This window comes from Pristis pectinata, chromosome 7, assembly GCF_009764475.1.
Source record: "Pristis pectinata isolate sPriPec2 chromosome 7, sPriPec2.1.pri, whole genome shotgun sequence".
Classification (NCBI taxonomy): domain Eukaryota; kingdom Metazoa; phylum Chordata; class Chondrichthyes; order Rhinopristiformes; family Pristidae; genus Pristis; species Pristis pectinata.
This window is the reverse complement of record NC_067411.1, coordinates 40,058,178-40,075,273: the sequence shown is the minus strand read 5'-3', so window position 1 is coordinate 40,075,273 and position 17,096 is coordinate 40,058,178. Positions and strand designations below refer to the sequence as shown.

Genomic DNA, 17,096 nt, shown 5'->3' with positions numbered 1-17,096 from the left:
TTAGACATGGTATGTAGAATTCCTTTTTGACAGGCTGATTTTTGTTCTGGCAGCTCCTGGTTTTCAAAATCCCCACTTTACTCTCAGTCCTCCTCACTCTTCTCTATCTCCATAATCTCCTCTAGCCCTAAAAACTGAAACCTCGGCCTCCTCCAATTTTGGCTCCTTACATACTCCTTACATACTAATCTCATTTATCAAGCTTTTGGTTTCCTGTCCTGATATCACCGTTGTTCAGTGTCAGATTTTGTTTGACAAATGTTCCAGTGAAACATCTTGGGTGATTACATTACACTAAAGGTCCTATATTAATTTCAAGGATTTGTTGTTAAATCATACATTGAAAGCCTCAGACAATAAGTAATGCAGTGACCAATTGGATTTCTGTTTCCCTAAACATGTGACACAGACCCACATCACATTTTACATGCATGTGAAACTCAGTGGCTCATCATTAATATTTCACAGACTGATTCTTCACAAGTGTTCAGAAATGCCCTCTGTGCTACAGAAATATTAGACTTTGTATATGCAGCTACTGGCAAGATATGTATAGGACACTGGAAGAAGTCTCCTCAGGACTTGCTGATAAATTATTGAGACGCTCTTTTCACTGATCGAGTTGCTGAAACAAAATTCTACAGATTCTGGAAGTCTACATAAAAACCAAACGTGCCAGAAAAATCAGCAGGTCAAGAAAGAGGATTGCATTTATGTAGTATCCTTCACATCCCTTTCAAAACAGCCCTTTGAAACTTGAAGTATAGTCACGATAGTTCTAATGCCAGAAACAATGACAGCCTATCTGTGTGCAGCAAGCTTGTTAAAATCAGTGAGGTTACATACAGGTGGATAGTCTGATTAAAAGCATCTATTGTATTAAGTAGCTACATTAAAAACAACTGCACTTGGCTGCCACGTATAAATACATCAATTAATATTATACTAATTGAAAGAAATAAGTGCCAGCTGATAATTCCCAAAAAGAAGTAAACTTCTAATGGTAGGTGATTTTATGAATAAGCTATTATACATTTATTACATAAAATACATGGCATTTTTCACAGAGAAACATGGCATTCAGCCTCTTTGGTGTTTGTTTTCCTCAGCCCAAGCCTCCTCTCACCCCTCTCCATCTCCCCTACTCAGCATTTCCTCTCTATTCCTTTCTCCATCACGTGCTTATCCAGCCTCCTCCCATATCCATCCCTGTTGTTCACTCCAGACTCTTCCTGTAGGTGTGAATTTCATATCCCACCACTCTCTGGGTGAAGAAGTGTCTCCTGAATTCCTGATGAGATTTAATGTGTGCTGACTTTGCATTAATGACTGAGAGTGCTTTGGAGCAAGGGCAGGGTCACTACAGGTAGAAAGACTCTCTCCCCAGAGCTGCTCGTCCACATGCAAATCTTGGCTCTCTCAGGCTGCAGGCCATAGGTGCAGTTTGGTGAATGCACACCCTATGTTGGGCTAATTTATCCCCCAAAAATTTAAACTTCTGCACATCTATTTAATCAGACACTTTCATAATCTTAAAGCCCTTGATCAGGTCACCCTTGAACCATCTCTCCTCTACCAAAAGAGCAGCAACAGCCTGTTTAATCTTCCTTGATAGCTCTTAGTTCTGTTATTATTCTGTTGAATCTTCTTTGCCTTCCTTCCATTCGCTCTCTATTTGTATTGATACACCCACAATTAATGCAGTAACTTGTTAAAATTACTTGGAAGTACAGAGTGCGATAAATTAATTCAAATGATAGAAAGGTAATTCCCGCTTGACATTTACAGCTCAAGTCATTAATCCACCTGGCATTTTCCTACTCAATCTTCAAAGGACAATGATTCATCGTCTTATTTTCTAGTCCTGTCACTTACCCAAAGGTTCAAAACATTTCTCCAGAACACGTTGAATTTCAAACATGGAGCAAGTTCATTTAACTAAACAGATACATTTCAAATGCAGGTCCCATGTTTTCACTGCAGATTTTTAAATATATTTTAGGTGTCCAAACTCTTTTTTTGTTCATTTGGGCAGTGGCTCATGAAGGTAGAATAGAAACCAAGGAGAAAGAATTGTTGCTATGTATTGATTCTAAGGGGTATGTAGCACAAATGGATGCAATCCCTTGTAGAGGTAAGCAGTGGTTTGAACTTGCTAGGAAATGCTGGCAGTTCCCCGCCGAACTCCCAGCACATCCACTCCCCTAGATCCCAGCCATCAGATTGCCAGCAAGTTCAGGATCTCCTCACCAAAGCAAAAGTCCTGATTTTGCTGGCTGGGCTCCACTGGCAAGTCCCCAAAACCTCTCATGGAGTTTAGCAGAAGAACACAAACTTGCTGAATTTGTCAGGCCTTAGGGTGAGTCTGCCTACTGAATCTGTGCCAAGTTAGAATCAAGGCAGGAACAGCAAATCCATTAATTGTGAATGTACAGGAAGAACAGCTAAGAAAAGAAGTAATTATAAGGTAACTTACATTTTTGTTTTTAAATGTTTGAAAGTGTTTTTTAAAGATTTAACACAATTTTTGAAAAATATTAACATTTTTAAAAAGTTAATTTTTAAAATTTATTTTAATAAAGTTTTTGAATGTTTCTGGTTGTTTTGAATACTCAGAAACATCTGTGACCTTTGACAGTCAGCCAAACCCGAGAGCCTGGCTTAGCTGGCTGCCAAAGTTTTGTCCATTGCCCGGACCCACTCACATGTGCTAGAGTTACAAGTGCAACGTGACTCACTCACATGTGTCAGCATTAGAAGTGCAACATGACGTATTCACATGTGCTATTGTTACAAATGCCGCATTACATCATGCAAGTAAATGTCAGGGGATGCACAAGAGCAAAGTCTGAATGTTTTCTGTATGTCAGCGACAAGCATGTGTGGGTTGCCACTGACAGCAAATGCTGGCCCATTTTCAGAATACAGTTGCAAAAGCAGATCAGAAAAATCATCCTATTTTTCAGTGCCATCAATAGGCCATTATCAAAAATCTTTAAAAAAAGTTCTAACTTAAAATGCTATAGCATCAAAGGAGGCCATTCAGCCCATTGTGTCTGTTTGCGTTCTTTGATAGAGCTCTCCAATAAATCCTATGCCTCCCTCTGCTCTTTTCACAGAGACATTAAAGTGTTTCATTGTCAACCTAATCCCCTTTATTGTACCCATTGAATCTGCTTGTAATCCATATCTGTCGAGGATATCACTGAGGAACAGGGAGGTACCCCAGTGGCCTGGCTAACCAACCTTCACCCATCCTGTAACCATCCCCCATAAATCATTCATGCTTCATTTTGTTGACAGTTTGCAGAAATGGTTGCTGCTATGACTTGTGTAAAGTCAAGTTCAATTGTTTGAGCAATGCTTTAGCATACCTCTATTATGGTAAATGTATGGTGTAAAAGCAAGTCTTTCAATTCACCTTCACACAATGAACAAACACTCTCACCTTCTCATCATTTTCTGCCTAGAAAATGCCCATCAGAGGGCTGTGCAGCTATCAGGGATTTAGTGCCCTTCCTTAATTGCCCTTGAACCAAACATCCTGCTATGCACGTTCATTGGTCACTTAAGGTTTACTCACCTTATGCTGAGGCAGGGAGTTGTAAATAGGGAAAATTGGATAAGGATGGTAAACTTCCTTCCCCATTGAGATTTTGCAGCAAGCCAGCAGTTTTATGGTCACTATTAGTGATAATGCTAGCTCATTAAACCCCAGATTTATTTAATTCAATTTCATAGCTGCAGTAGTGGGATTTGAACCATTATCTCTGGATCATTAACCCAGGTGCCTGGATGACTGATCCTGTCACATCATCTTTAGGACATCACTTCACCATCCTGGTCATGTGAATGCCGATTCCAATCTGCAATGGGGGAACCAGGTTAATTCTTTTCCTCTCCCTAGTGAAGGAGTGTTGGGGCTGAATGTTGGAGCCCTTCCCTTATAATCAGTGGGTTTGGTTCAAGAGGAAAATTTTTCTGGTCAGTATGCCTCAGTTCCAAAATTGGGCATTCAATGGAGCATTAAGGCCAATCTGCCTTTAAGGAGAGTGTCTCCGACACTGTATTTGTGTTAAGAAAATAATTAGTTTTGTAGAATTTTCAAGCACAGTCATTCAGCCCAACTGATCTGTGCTGGTATTTATCTTCCACCTGAATGTCCTCCCATCTTATGCTCATCCATTGCTGCATTAGCTGTGCCTCACTGGTGTTGAGTGGGATCCAGTCTCCGCCCAAGCACTCAAGCTGAACAACTCAGGCTAATGTTTGAGTGTAATGCTGGAGGGGTGCTGTTCTCTAAGCAATAGCACCTTTCTCAGAACATGCACTGTAGATGGTGCTACTGTGAGGTAATGTTCAACTGAGATCGCAAGTGAATATAAGATCCCAAAGCACCACTTTGAAGGAGAACAGGGAACTTCTCCCTGGTCTCCCAACCAACTTCTATTGGACAATTGACATCACTAAAATAGGTCATTATCACATCAATATTTGATGGAGCTTGCTATGCATAAATTGGCGTCCTGTGTATCCTGCATTGCAGCAACAACTACACTTTAAAGATGTGCTTCATTGGCTGTAAGCTTGTTTGGACATCATGAAACCTAAACATAAATATGAGTCAAATTTTTATATCCTCCCAAAGGTTAGCTTAAAAGTGTAAATGCTTGCAAAGGGTCACATTCACAGCCAAGCAATTTGTCATAAAACTTATTCCCTCCTTTATCACTGGATTTCATGCAACAGTAATGAGCAGTTGCTGTTTAAACAAATATAATTGCCTTTTCTTCAGAACCAATTTAACACGGGCAAAAGATTTACGCTCCAATATTGTAACACAATAGCAATAAAATATTGAATGGCTTCCATGCTGTGGGCTTTATGTGGCTCCAGAGCTCATTTTATTGTCCACAAAATCTATAGAAAAATAATTAGTTGTCTCATGTTGAATGCACGCCTGTAGAAATAACTTATTTTCTTTCATTCTCCTTATTAGCTTCTGCACTTGCAAAATATAACTGATTGCTCTGCAAATGATTTGTGGTAATTCATTAAGTGGAATTAGAGCTGTAGTTACCACATTGTACTGCAGTGAAAGGTAATGGATATTATTGCTTATGTTGGTGTGAGGTACTGAAATTCCTGCCACATAACCTTCAACCCAATGCCTGTCAATACTGCAGGTGTTTCCCCTAACTACTCCATAAGGAAGCACTTCCTGAGCATCTTTCAGGATGCCACTAGACACTGTAGAGCCAATGCAGTCCTTTTGAAGTGCTGTCCAGGAAACAGAGCAGCCAATTTGTACACAGCAAGTTCCCACAAACAGCAATGTGATAACAATTTGTTAATTTTGCAATGTTGATTGAGGGTGCAAATATTGGTCCCAGGATACACAGGTGAACTCTTCTGTGTTTCTTTGAAGTAATTCCAGTGGATATTTTACATCTACCTGCAGGTGTAGGGGTTTTTTTAATTTATTGTCACATCTAAAAAGAGACAGCTCTGATAATATAGAACTGTATAGGAGTGCCAGCTGAGGTTTCTGTACCTAAACCATCTGATTCAAGGGTAAAACTGCCACCATCTGAAACTATACATCACAGGTGACCCCTGTGTTATAGGGGTGTTGGGTTCCTAGAAAGCAGTCCGTATCATGATTTTCCACAATATGAAGCCCCATCATCTGCACATGCATCAAGAAATGCATTGAAAAAAAATACATTTTGTGTTTATTTATTTACTTTTATGCACATAAATTTCATAAGAGTGAATTTTTATTCTTTGGTAGTGATTTGTGAATTCCATAAGGACAAATTTCTGTTATCTGAACTACTGTAATGTGGGAGTGGTCTGTATCCATTTCTGCTACTCAGGGCAAGAAGTAACAATTGGCCTCAGTACAACACTTTCATAAGTGGCATGCTCACTCAGAAAATGAACAATTCCCTAGAATAGGAATTTGATTTTGTTTTAAACCTGTGTCCCAGTCAGGACTGAAATGCATATTCCTTGAAGATGGAGGAGTAAATCAATTCTGCAAACTAAAATCAAATTACTCCACTGGTTGGGGTTTTTCTCTCTCCTTTTCTCTCCTCCTTTCTGTTCTACAGTTAAGTGTAATTACTGCAGCACACCTTCCAATGAGCAGGGATGTCTCGGGTGGACTGTGAAGGAATTAAAGCAGTCCAGTAGGACTGCGCTCAGTACCAACAAATTGTGGGATTGAGTGCAGGGATAGAGAGCCAGAATCCATGGGGCACTGATGTTCCAGAGGTTAACAGAGGGTGAGATTTTACTCCGGATACACAAAGCCATATTAAATTAGGAGTTGTCAAGCCTCCAGGATTGACCCACAGTGTCCAGGGATTGTAGATTCATCTCCAGGAGTCTGGTTAGGAAGCAAAACCATCAGTGGCATTCAACATAATCATTTGCTTTTCTCTGTTGGTTTTACCAATGCTGGCCAGAGGGGCTGAAAGATTGTTTGACTGACAGCCAAGAAAGAACCAACCAAACTCTACTTTCTGATTGACTTGGTGACCTTGTGGGGAGACTATTTGGGAGGGGCTGTTTGAGGAAGCAGGTCTAATGATGGTTCCTCCAGGACTACACCCAACAAGAGTTGGCATCTCTGGTGTGTGCAGATACCTCACCAAATGGTCATGTCATATGAGTTGGGTGAGCTTTGATGGTTTTGTGGTTTCCTTCATGGAGTCAACAAAGTTTCCCGCAACCGTGACAAGTTTAGATCCCATAAATAATGCAACAGTGCTTTAATTTTTCTATCATTTTTCAGATTACTGTCTTCAGAATGGGCTCAGAGGGACATCAGGACATTGATTTAGCCATTCTAACGGCACTCCTGAAAGGTAACAATTTCCCTATGTACCATTGTATCTCAACAGAGCTATTGCATTATTTTTGTCCTATATGATTAAACTTCCCTATCTCAGTAATTTCTTCTGACCCTAGAATGCTCCATGGTCTCCACTCTCCCCCTATTCTGACCTCTTACACATCGCCAGTTTTAATACCACCAACATCAGTGACTGTGCCTCCAGTTACCAAGGTCTGGAAACCTCACCCTAAACCTCTCCACCCATCTACTCTGTCCTTAAAATCTACCTCTTTAGCCAAGCTTTTGATAGCCCGTCCTACTACCATTTGTGACAAATTTTGTGTAATAGTTGTGAAAAGCCTTGTGATGTTTTATCAAGTTAAAGGTGCTGCAGTAAAAACTATGATAATCCGATAACACTGGGGACTTTGGTGGTGCTGGTCTGACAGATTTTTTTAGACTATTGAATATTTTTAATATTAATACCCCAATGCACATTTACTTTGCTTTTTTTAGATGTTATGTGGTATAATAATAAACTTCACAGTGAACCAGGTAGGTTTAAAGAGGGGAACCAGGGCTCTGGCAAGTGAAAATGGAACACAGGAACTGGGGCCCCAGTGAGCGAATAGGGAGCACAGAAACCAGGGCTCCAGTGAATGGAAGAAAGAGCAGGAACCGGGGTCCTAGTATGTCAAAGAGACCATATGATCCAGGACTTTGGGGAATGAAAAGGGAGAGCACAAAGTGGGGCCCTGCTGTGTCAAAGGGAGCATGGAGACTGGGGACCCAGTGAGTGTAAAAGTTGCATGGGGTCGAGGGTCCTGTTGAGTTGGAACCTGGGGCCACAGTTTGTGTGATGGAAGCACAGTAACATCCTCGGTGAGCCAGGTGACAAATCATTGGGATTTCTGAATGTATATATTGAGCAAATACATCTATTGATGTCTGTTACGTCCTTTTCCTCCTGAGGCTTGGCAATGGTTTTTAAAGCTCCTGTAAATCAACTGCCTCCTCAATCTGTTGCTACACAACGCAGTGTTTTAGCTAAAAGTGTAGCCCCTTCAGTGTATTAGATTAATTTGTCATAGAATGTGGCAGTAGTTCCATATCATCTGTAAAGTGTTAACAAATCGAACGGTTAATCAGTCTTGCTAATCCCCTTATCTAGTCTGCACATACTGTGGCTTGCTCATGGTCTGTACGAGGATGAGGCGCTGGATTAACTGAGTCCCTTTACATTTTTGTTATGTGCATTCAAAAAATATGCGGGCAGGAGAAATTGGGTAGAGTGAATTCACATGATGGTATTTAAACAAGTTCACACCGTCACAAAGGAATGGAAAGTCTGTGCGAGAACAATAATGTATTGACTGCAAATATCAAGTGTCCCCAATTTGTCATAGAAGTCAGTAGTCTGAATTTAGCAGTGGTAATTGCCATCATTAGTCTGTGAAACTGCCAGCCTTTGAGGTTTTCACGCACGTATAGTTCAATGTAGAAATGCCAGGATCGCTGTCAGTGGTCCAATGCACGATCAGAGGATGTGCTGTTTCATCAGCACAATTATGATGAAATTTCCTGAACCTTTGTGAATTTAAGCTATTTATGAACACAAGAAAATAGGATCAGGAGTAGACCACCAGGCCCCTCAAGCCTGCCCCACCATTCAGTATGATCTTGGCTGATCTATACTGGCTTCAACCCCTTTTCTGTGCCAGTTTCCCATAGCCCTCAACTCCTTGATTTTTCAAATATTTATCTATCTCCACCTTAAATATGTCAAATGATCTGGGTCTCCACCAGCCTCAGGGTCAAAGAATACCAGAGAATCATTGCCATCTAAGAGAAATTTCTACGCATCTCAGTTTTAAATGATCATCCTCTTACTTTGTAACTGTGTCCTCTTGTTCTTGACTCTTCCACTAGTGAAAACATCTCAACATCTACCCTGTCAAGCCCCTTATATGTTGAAATAAGGTCACAGCTCATTCTTCTGAACTCCAAGGAATACAAACCCAATCCATCTAGCCTCTCTTTATAAGACAATCCTCTCATCCTAGGAATTAGCCTGATAATTCTCCTTTGGACTGCCTCCAATGCTACAATATCCTTTTGTAGGTAAGGGGATTAAAACTGTGTGCAGTATTCCAGGTGTGGCCTCACCAGCACACTGTACAACTGTAACAAGACTTCACTATTCTTAAACTCCACTCCCTTTGCAATAAAGGCCAACATGCTGTTTGCTTTCTTAAGTACTTGTTGGACCTGCCTGATAACTTTTTGTGATTCATGCACTAGAAAACCTAGATCCCTCTGAATTTCACTTATTTACAGTTCTCTTCATTTGGATAATAATCTGCCTTTTGATTCCTCTTATCAAAGTACGTGACCTCACACTTTCCATTATTAAACTCCATTTGCCAGGTTTTCACCCAATCACTCAATCTATCTATATTCCTTTGCAGAATCACAATGTCTTCATCACAACGTGCCTTTTTTTGTATCAAGAGCAAACTTGGAAACTTTACTTTCCATTCCCTCCTCCAGGTCATTGATGTAAATAGTAAATAGTTGAGGACCAAGAATCATTCCCTGGGGTACTCCACTAGTTACTTCCCTCCAGTCTGAAAAGGACCTATTTATTCCAACTGTTTGCTTTCTGTATGACAGGTAGTTTTCAATACCTTGGGCTCTCAAGTTATGCACCAGCCTCTTATGTGGTACCTTGTCAAATGCTTTTAGGTAATTTAAATACACTAAATCTACAGGTTTCCGTCTATCATCTCTCCCTGTCATATTCTCAGAGAATTTCAGCAAATTCATCAAACATGATTTACCTTTCATAAAGTCATGTTGACTCAGTTTGATTATCTTTAGCTTTCCTAAATGACTAGCTATTTCTCTTTGACTATTGACTCTAGCGCATTTTCAAGTAATACAAAAAGACATATTTCATTGTGTGTTTCGATGTACATGTGACTAATAAATAAATATCTTATATTTTATCTTGCTAACAATAGATGTTAAACCAACTAGCCTATAGTTCCCCACCTTCTGTCTTCCTCCCTCTTTGAACAAGGAAGTCACATTGGCTGTTTTCCAGTCTTCTGCTACCCTCCTGGAATTTAGAGTTTTGAACAATATCCCACAATGGGTCCATCGTCTCTGCAACTATTTCCTTTAAAACTCTTTGGTGTAGGCCATCAGTTCCTAGTGATTTGTCCCCCATGAGTTTCTCTAATATTTTATCAGATTCTTTCAAGTTCCTCCTGTTATTTGAAATTAGCCCATCTGTTATCTGAGGGTTAGTTGCAGAGTGCTCCACCATGAAGACTGGTGCAAAAATTGATTTAACATATCTGCCATTTCATTGCTTCCTGTTCACTCTCTAGAGGCCCCACATCTAACATAATTGCTGTCTTCCTATTTACATATCCATAGAAACTTTTACTGTTTGCTTTGATAGTACACCCTATTTTTTTCTCAAAGTCACTTTCCTCCCTTCTAATGAGCTTTTTAGTCTTTTGCTGCTGGATCCCAAAAACTTTCCAGTCCTCTGGCCTGCCACCAGCACTTGTCGTTTTTTTCTACCCTACTTTTCAATTTAACATTGTCCTCGACTTCCTTTGTTAACCACAGATCATGCCTCTTTCTCACAAAATCCTCCTTTTTAATTGGAATAAACTCTTACTGAATGTTATGGACCAGCTGTCTGGAGAGCTGTCACTGTTCATCTACTGACCTGTCTCTTAGCTTACAGACAAGTCCATCTTCATACCATTATAATTGCACTTTCTTAAGTTGAAGACAGTGGTTTTGGTCCTGTGGTGTTCATCCTTGTCCTACTCTGAAATACTCTGAAAATTTTACTCTTGATTACGAGGTCCAAGTGTGATTTTAATCAGATGCTAACCCAGACTGCTTAACAAGAGCCCAGTCTTAAAAATATAATTTTATATCAGTGGATTAACGTTTCAACCTAATAGAGATTTTTAAATAATATTATTTTATTTTTAACGTTCATTTGTGAAACATCCTTTTTGTATTATTATTAGTCTTTGTTTTCCAATCTTTACTTAGAGTTCAGCATAATGTCTGAAAAGTTGACTATACCTTGTGCTTTGTCTCTCATGGTTTATTCTCTATGAAAGTTCTTTAATATGATTGGCTGCTCAGCCAATTTGATGACATCACAGAGACACAAAAGCAAATCACTGCATATGCCCAAAATCTGAAATAAAAGCAGAAACTGTTGGAAATATTTCACAGATCAAGTAACATCTTTGGAGATGGAAACAGTTGATGTTTCAGGTTTATGAGGTATCATCAAAACAGTTGCTGAATGCAGGAGATCCCTTTGAATTAAGTTGTGACAGCTGCAGGCATTGGAAAAGGGGACATTCATACCATAGAGATGAATAAATCTTTATGGAGAACTTTCTCCAAGGTACTGGTGAGCAATGCTATCTTGCCACTGAATCAAATTCCAGTCCAATGTTACACCGTGATCAGATCTGATCACAGTTTTCATTTTAGCTCTGACTTCAAAGGTCTTACAGGCCAAACACAATTCTGATTCTGTAATTTGGTCAGCGTTGTAAATGTCTTACCATATAGAGGAGTCCAAAACTGGGACCATAAGTATAAGGTAGTCACTGGTTAAATCCAAAAGAGAATCAGAAGATCCCTAGTTACCCAGGGAACGATGAGAATATGGAACTTGTTCTCATGGGAATCGATGATGTGAATGGTATGGATACATTTAAGGAAAAGCTAGATAAGCACACGTAGAAGAAACAGAAGGGTATGGTTATAGGTGCAGGTGAAGAGGGTGGGAGGAGTTTGGGTGGAATTAAAACACTGCCATGGAACAGCTGGGCTGAATGGCCTGTTGTGCCAAACTAATTAAACTGGTAATTAAATGCCAAACTAAACTAATCCCTTCTGCCTACACAATGTTCATGTCCCTCCATTCTCTGCACATCCATGTGCCTATCTAAGAGCTTCTTAAACGTCTCTATTGTATTTGCCTCCTCTACCACTCCTGGTGGCATATTCCAGGCACCCACCATTCTCTGTGTAAAAAAAACTTGTCTGGCACATCTCCTTTGAATTTACATCCTCTCACCTTAAATGTATGCCTTCTAGTACGAGACCTTTCAACCATGGGAAAAAGATACCAGTTGTCTGCTCTACCTATGCCTCTCATAATCTTATAAATGTCTATCAGGTCTCATCTCAGCCTCCGCCGCTCCAGAGAAAACAACCCAAGTTTGACCAACCTCTCCTCATAGCACATGCCCTCTAGCCCAGGCAGCATTCGGGTAAACTTCTTCTGAACCGTCTCCAAATCCTCCACATCCTTCCTGTAATGGGGCAACCAGAATTGAATGCAATTCTCCAGATGCAGCCTAACTAGAGTTTTATAAAGTTGCAACATAACTTCCCAACTCTTGAACTCAGTGCCTTGACTAATAAAGGCAAGCATGCCATGCACCTTCTTTACCACCCAACGAACCTGAGCAGCCACTTTCAGGGAGCTATGGACTAGGATCCCAAGGTCCCTCTGTACATCAACACTGTCAGGGGTCTTGCCATTAACAATGTACTGTCCTTTTATATTTAATCTTGCAAAGTCCAACACCTCACATTTGGCTGGATTAAACTCCATCTGGCATTTCTCTGCCCATATCTGCAGCTGATCTATATCCTGATGTATCCTTTGGCAATCTTCTACACTGTGCACAACACCACCAATCTTTGTATCGTCTGCGAACTTGCTAACCCACCCACCTACACTTTCATCCAGGCTATTTATATATATCAGAAACAGCAGAGGTTCCAGTACACATCCCTGTGGAACACCACCAGTCACGGACATCCAGCCAGAAAGTCCCATCGACTACTACCCTCTGTCTTCTATGGGCAAGCCAGTTCTGAATCCAAACGGCCAAGTTACCATGGATCCCATCTTAATCTTCTGGGTGACCTATCATAAGGGGCCTTGTCAAATACCTTGCTAAAATCCATGCAGACAACATCCGCAGCTCTACCTTCATCAATCACCTTTGTCACCTCTTTGAAAAACTCAATCAAGTTCATAAGACATGACTTGCCCCACACAAAACCATGCAGACTGTCCCTAATTAGGCCATGGTTTTCCAAATGTTCATAAATCTTATCCTTAAGAATCCTCTCCAATAGCTTCCCTACCACTGACGTGAGACTCATCAGTTTAGAGTTTCCAAGATTATCCCTATTTCCTTTCTTGAATAACGGAACAACATTAGCTACTCGCCAGTCCTCTGGGACCTTGCCTGTGGCTAGAGAGGACATGAAGATCTTGGTCAAGGCCCCAGCAATCTCAACTTTTGCCTATGTCAATACATGGGGTATATCCCATCAGGCCTTGGGGACTTATCCAGCTTAATGTTATTTAAGAGACCCAACGCTACCTCCTTCTTAATCTCAAAATACCCTAGCATATTAGCATGCTCCACACTGATATCCCTGTCTTCCACATCCTTCTCCTTGGTAAATACTGACACAAAGTACTTATTTATGACCTTGCCCACTTCCTTCACCTCCAAGCACATGCTCCCTCCTTTATCCTTGAGTGGTCCTACCCTCTCCCTAGTTCTCCTCTTGCTCTTGATGTATGTATGGAATGCCTTGAGATTCCCTTTAATCCTACTTGCCAAGGCCTTTTCATGGCCCCTCCTGGCTCTCCTAATTCCTGTCTTGAGTTCTTTTCTACCTTCTTTATAATCCTCAAGGGCTCCATTTGATTTTAGCTTCCTAAACCTTATATATGCTTCCTTTATCTTCTTGACTAAATTCACCGCCTCTCCTGACGCCCAAGGTTCCCTTACCTTGCCATCCTTGCCCTTCCTTCTTACTGGAACGTACCTGTCCTGTACTCTGCACAGTTAGTCTTTAAACACCCTCCACATGTCAGACGTGAACTTGCCTAAAAATAGTTGTTCCCAATTAACTCTCCCTAGTTCCTGCCTTATGCTCTTGTAATTTGTACTGCTCTAATTTAATAATCTCCCGCAAGGTCCATACATCCTTATCTATAGCCATCTTAAAACTTAAGGAGCTGTGATCACTGTTTCCTAAATGGTCTTCCACTGAAAGGTCAGTCACCTGGCCAGGCTCATTTCCCAACACCAGGTCCAGTACGGCCCCTCCTCTCGTTGGACTATCTACATCCTGATTTAAGAAGCCCTCCTGGATGCACCTAACAAATTCTGCCCTATCTAACCTTCTTGCGCTAAAGGAGGTCCCAGTCTAGATTGGGGAAGTTGAAGTCACCCACGACAACAACCTTGTTGGTTTTGCACCTTTCCCTAATCTGCCTGCATATCTGTTCCTCAATGTCCCAGGGGCTATTGGGGATGTGTGTAGTATAAACCCATCAGAGTGATTGCACCTTTCTTATTTTTGAGTTCTACCCATATAGACTCCATTAGTGGATGACCTCCTCATTATGTCCCCTCTGAGTGCAGCTGTGATATTGTCCCTGATTAACAGTGTAACTCCCTACCCCCTCTTTTACCTCCCTCTCTATCTTTTCTAAAACATCGAAAACCTGGAACATGAAGCAACCAGTCCTGTCCCTCTCTCAGCCTAGTCCCTGTAATGGCCACAACATCATAGTCCCAAGTATTGATCCATGCTCTAAGTTCATCACCCTTACCCTTAATACTCCTAGCTTTAAAATAAACACACTTCAACCCATCCTATCGTGTCTATTAACTTGCTCCTGCCTGTTCTTCCTTACAGACTTACTGGTCATGACATTTACCTTCTTCTCAACCCCTCCACTTTCTGGTGTTCTGGTTCACATCCCCCCTGCCAAACTACCCTACGAGCAGCAGTAGTGAACCTCCCAGCCAGGATATGGGTTCCCCTTCAGTTAAGGTGCAACCTTTCCCTCTTGTACAGGTCGCCCCTGCCCCAGGGGAGGTTCCAGTGATCCAAGAACATGAAACCCTGCCCCCCTGCACCATTTCCTCAGCTACACATTCATCCGTTCTATTTTCCTATTCCTGCCCTGACTAGTATGTGGCACTGGGAGTAATCCAGAAATTACTACCTTCAGGGTCCTGCTTTTCAGCCGCTTTCCTAACTTGCTTGGTGGGCACCATGGTTGGCATGTGTGAGTTGGGCTGAAGGGCCTGTTTCCATGCTGTATTACTCTATGACTTTATATGCCCAGTTGATAAAAGAATGTACTCCCACAAACAAGATGCTGAACCAAAGAATAGGACATGTCGTTACATATGCGCTGGTACCTGATGCACCAGCCCAGAGCAGCAGTATGTACATTTGGTTGCTAGCATTCAGTTTGGCAAATATTGGATCCCCACTGCCTGCAAAACAGTTTGCAGTGTCCTGGAGTTGTGTGGGATGCAATGGAAATGCAAGTCTTTTTTTTACATGTCCACCAGCTTCCTCACACTGCAGAAACTGGTGATTTTAAATGAGCAGTTTACCTTCAGTGTTACTGACTTCTCAGCCTCATCAACATTTTTCTGGAGAATTATAACCAAAAAGTAATCCAAATCATTTCCAATGAGCATTTCCATGCTTGGAATGCAAAATAGGAAGGTTGCACTGCACAATTACAGTTTCTCAAAGAAGCAGAAAGAATGAGACTATTGAAGATGTCTTGTCTAATTAATGTCCTCTGATGTTATTAGACTAAAATTACCAACACAGGACTGGCCACAAGGGAAGCAAATAATGATTAAAAACACTTAACGAGTACTCTGGGCTGGGTTTAGAAAGCATTCACGAAACTGAAATGCAGGGAAGTGCCCTGTGATTCACTGGGACTGTTCCTGGCCACTTTCCTGGCTAATGAGATTTCCCATAAATATTGTCCGACAGCTAGTGACCCCTTCCCACTTCAGTCATAACCTTTAAAGCCAGAGTAGTTCTAATACTACAGATAAAGAGGTAAAGTTTCTGTTTTGACTAACACTTTTACCTCTGTAACATTACCCAACCCAGCTCATTGGCTTCTGAAATATGCAATGTTTACTCCTAAACTGGATTAATTGGCAAATTGGTTTATTATTATCACATGTACCGAGGTATAGTGAAAATCTTTGGTTTGCATCCCATCCATACAGATCATTTCATCACATCAGAACATTGAGGTAGTACAAGGGAAAAGCAATAACAGAATGTGTTACAGTTACAGAGAAAGTGCATGCAAGCAGACAATAAGGTGCAAGGCCAAGACGACGTAGACTGTGAGGTCAAAAGTTCATCTTTATCGTACAAGAGATCCATTCAATAGTCTTATAGCAGCGGGATAGAAGCTGTCCTTGAGCCTGGTGATGCGTGTTTTCAAGCTTTTGTATCTTATGCCCAATAGGAGGGGGAGAAGAGAGAATGACCAGGGTGGGAGGGGTTTTTGATTATGTTGGGTGCTTTACCAAGGCAGTGAGAAGTGTAGACAGAGTCCATGGAGGAGATAATTCCATATTCCTAACTTATTTGTGCTCATTGCCTTTATATATGCTGACTTACATTCGCTTCCCACTTAACCAATGCTCCAATTTTAAATTAAGAGGCCCTAGTTTGACCATGGACATTTGAGTACCATATTTTTGTTGCTGGATATCAGGGTCAAAACAGTACCTCTTAATCTCAGCTCACTGATGCTGGACTTTTTTTTAAAATGCAACTTTATCAAGAAACTAAACAGCGAAGATTTTGACTGAGATTTACAGACAGTGCAAATCAGGTTCCTGTGATATTTCCGGCTTCTTTTAAAACATTGTGCCAGTGACAGCCTCCAGTGTGGAGTAATCAGCATGGTGAATTTCTGATCATTGTGATCATTTGCAGGATTTCAAGGAAGCTACAAAAATTAGGCACTAAGGTATGAATAAGAAACCCTGCATCAGGACTGAGAGCAGAGATGGGAGATAGCCAGTATAAAGAGGAGAGGGGAAGTGGTGAGACAGAGGCCAGAGGTGATTGGTGGACTGAGAGCGGAGAGGGGATGTTGAGGGATGATGGGCAGATTGAGCCAGGTAGGGGAGGGAGAGGGGTGGAGTCGGGAGACATGATAGAAGGAAGCAGACAAAAAAAAGATGGAGCCACTGCTGTCCATAATCCACGGTTTATACAATTCTCTTCTGTAGATAGTTAAATCTGCATCAACCATCCTGTTAGCGATGTGTCCCCAGTTCTCACCACACATCATGTAAACATATCTATCCTCATA

General features: G+C 41.1%; 1 protein-coding gene across 8 annotated transcripts in view; it reads left to right on the top strand.

Moving 5' to 3' along the window:
* trpm3 (transient receptor potential cation channel, subfamily M, member 3) overlaps positions 1-17,096 on the top strand; it is a 255,890-nt gene that overhangs the window by 173,406 nt on the left and 65,388 nt on the right. For all 8 annotated transcript variants that reach the window (XM_052019204.1, XM_052019203.1, XM_052019202.1 and 5 more), the window contains exon 9: positions 6,803-6,875. In XM_052019204.1, coding sequence (XP_051875164.1) covers positions 6,803-6,875 — 73 coding nt within the window. The remainder of the gene's footprint in view (positions 1-6,802; positions 6,876-17,096) is intronic.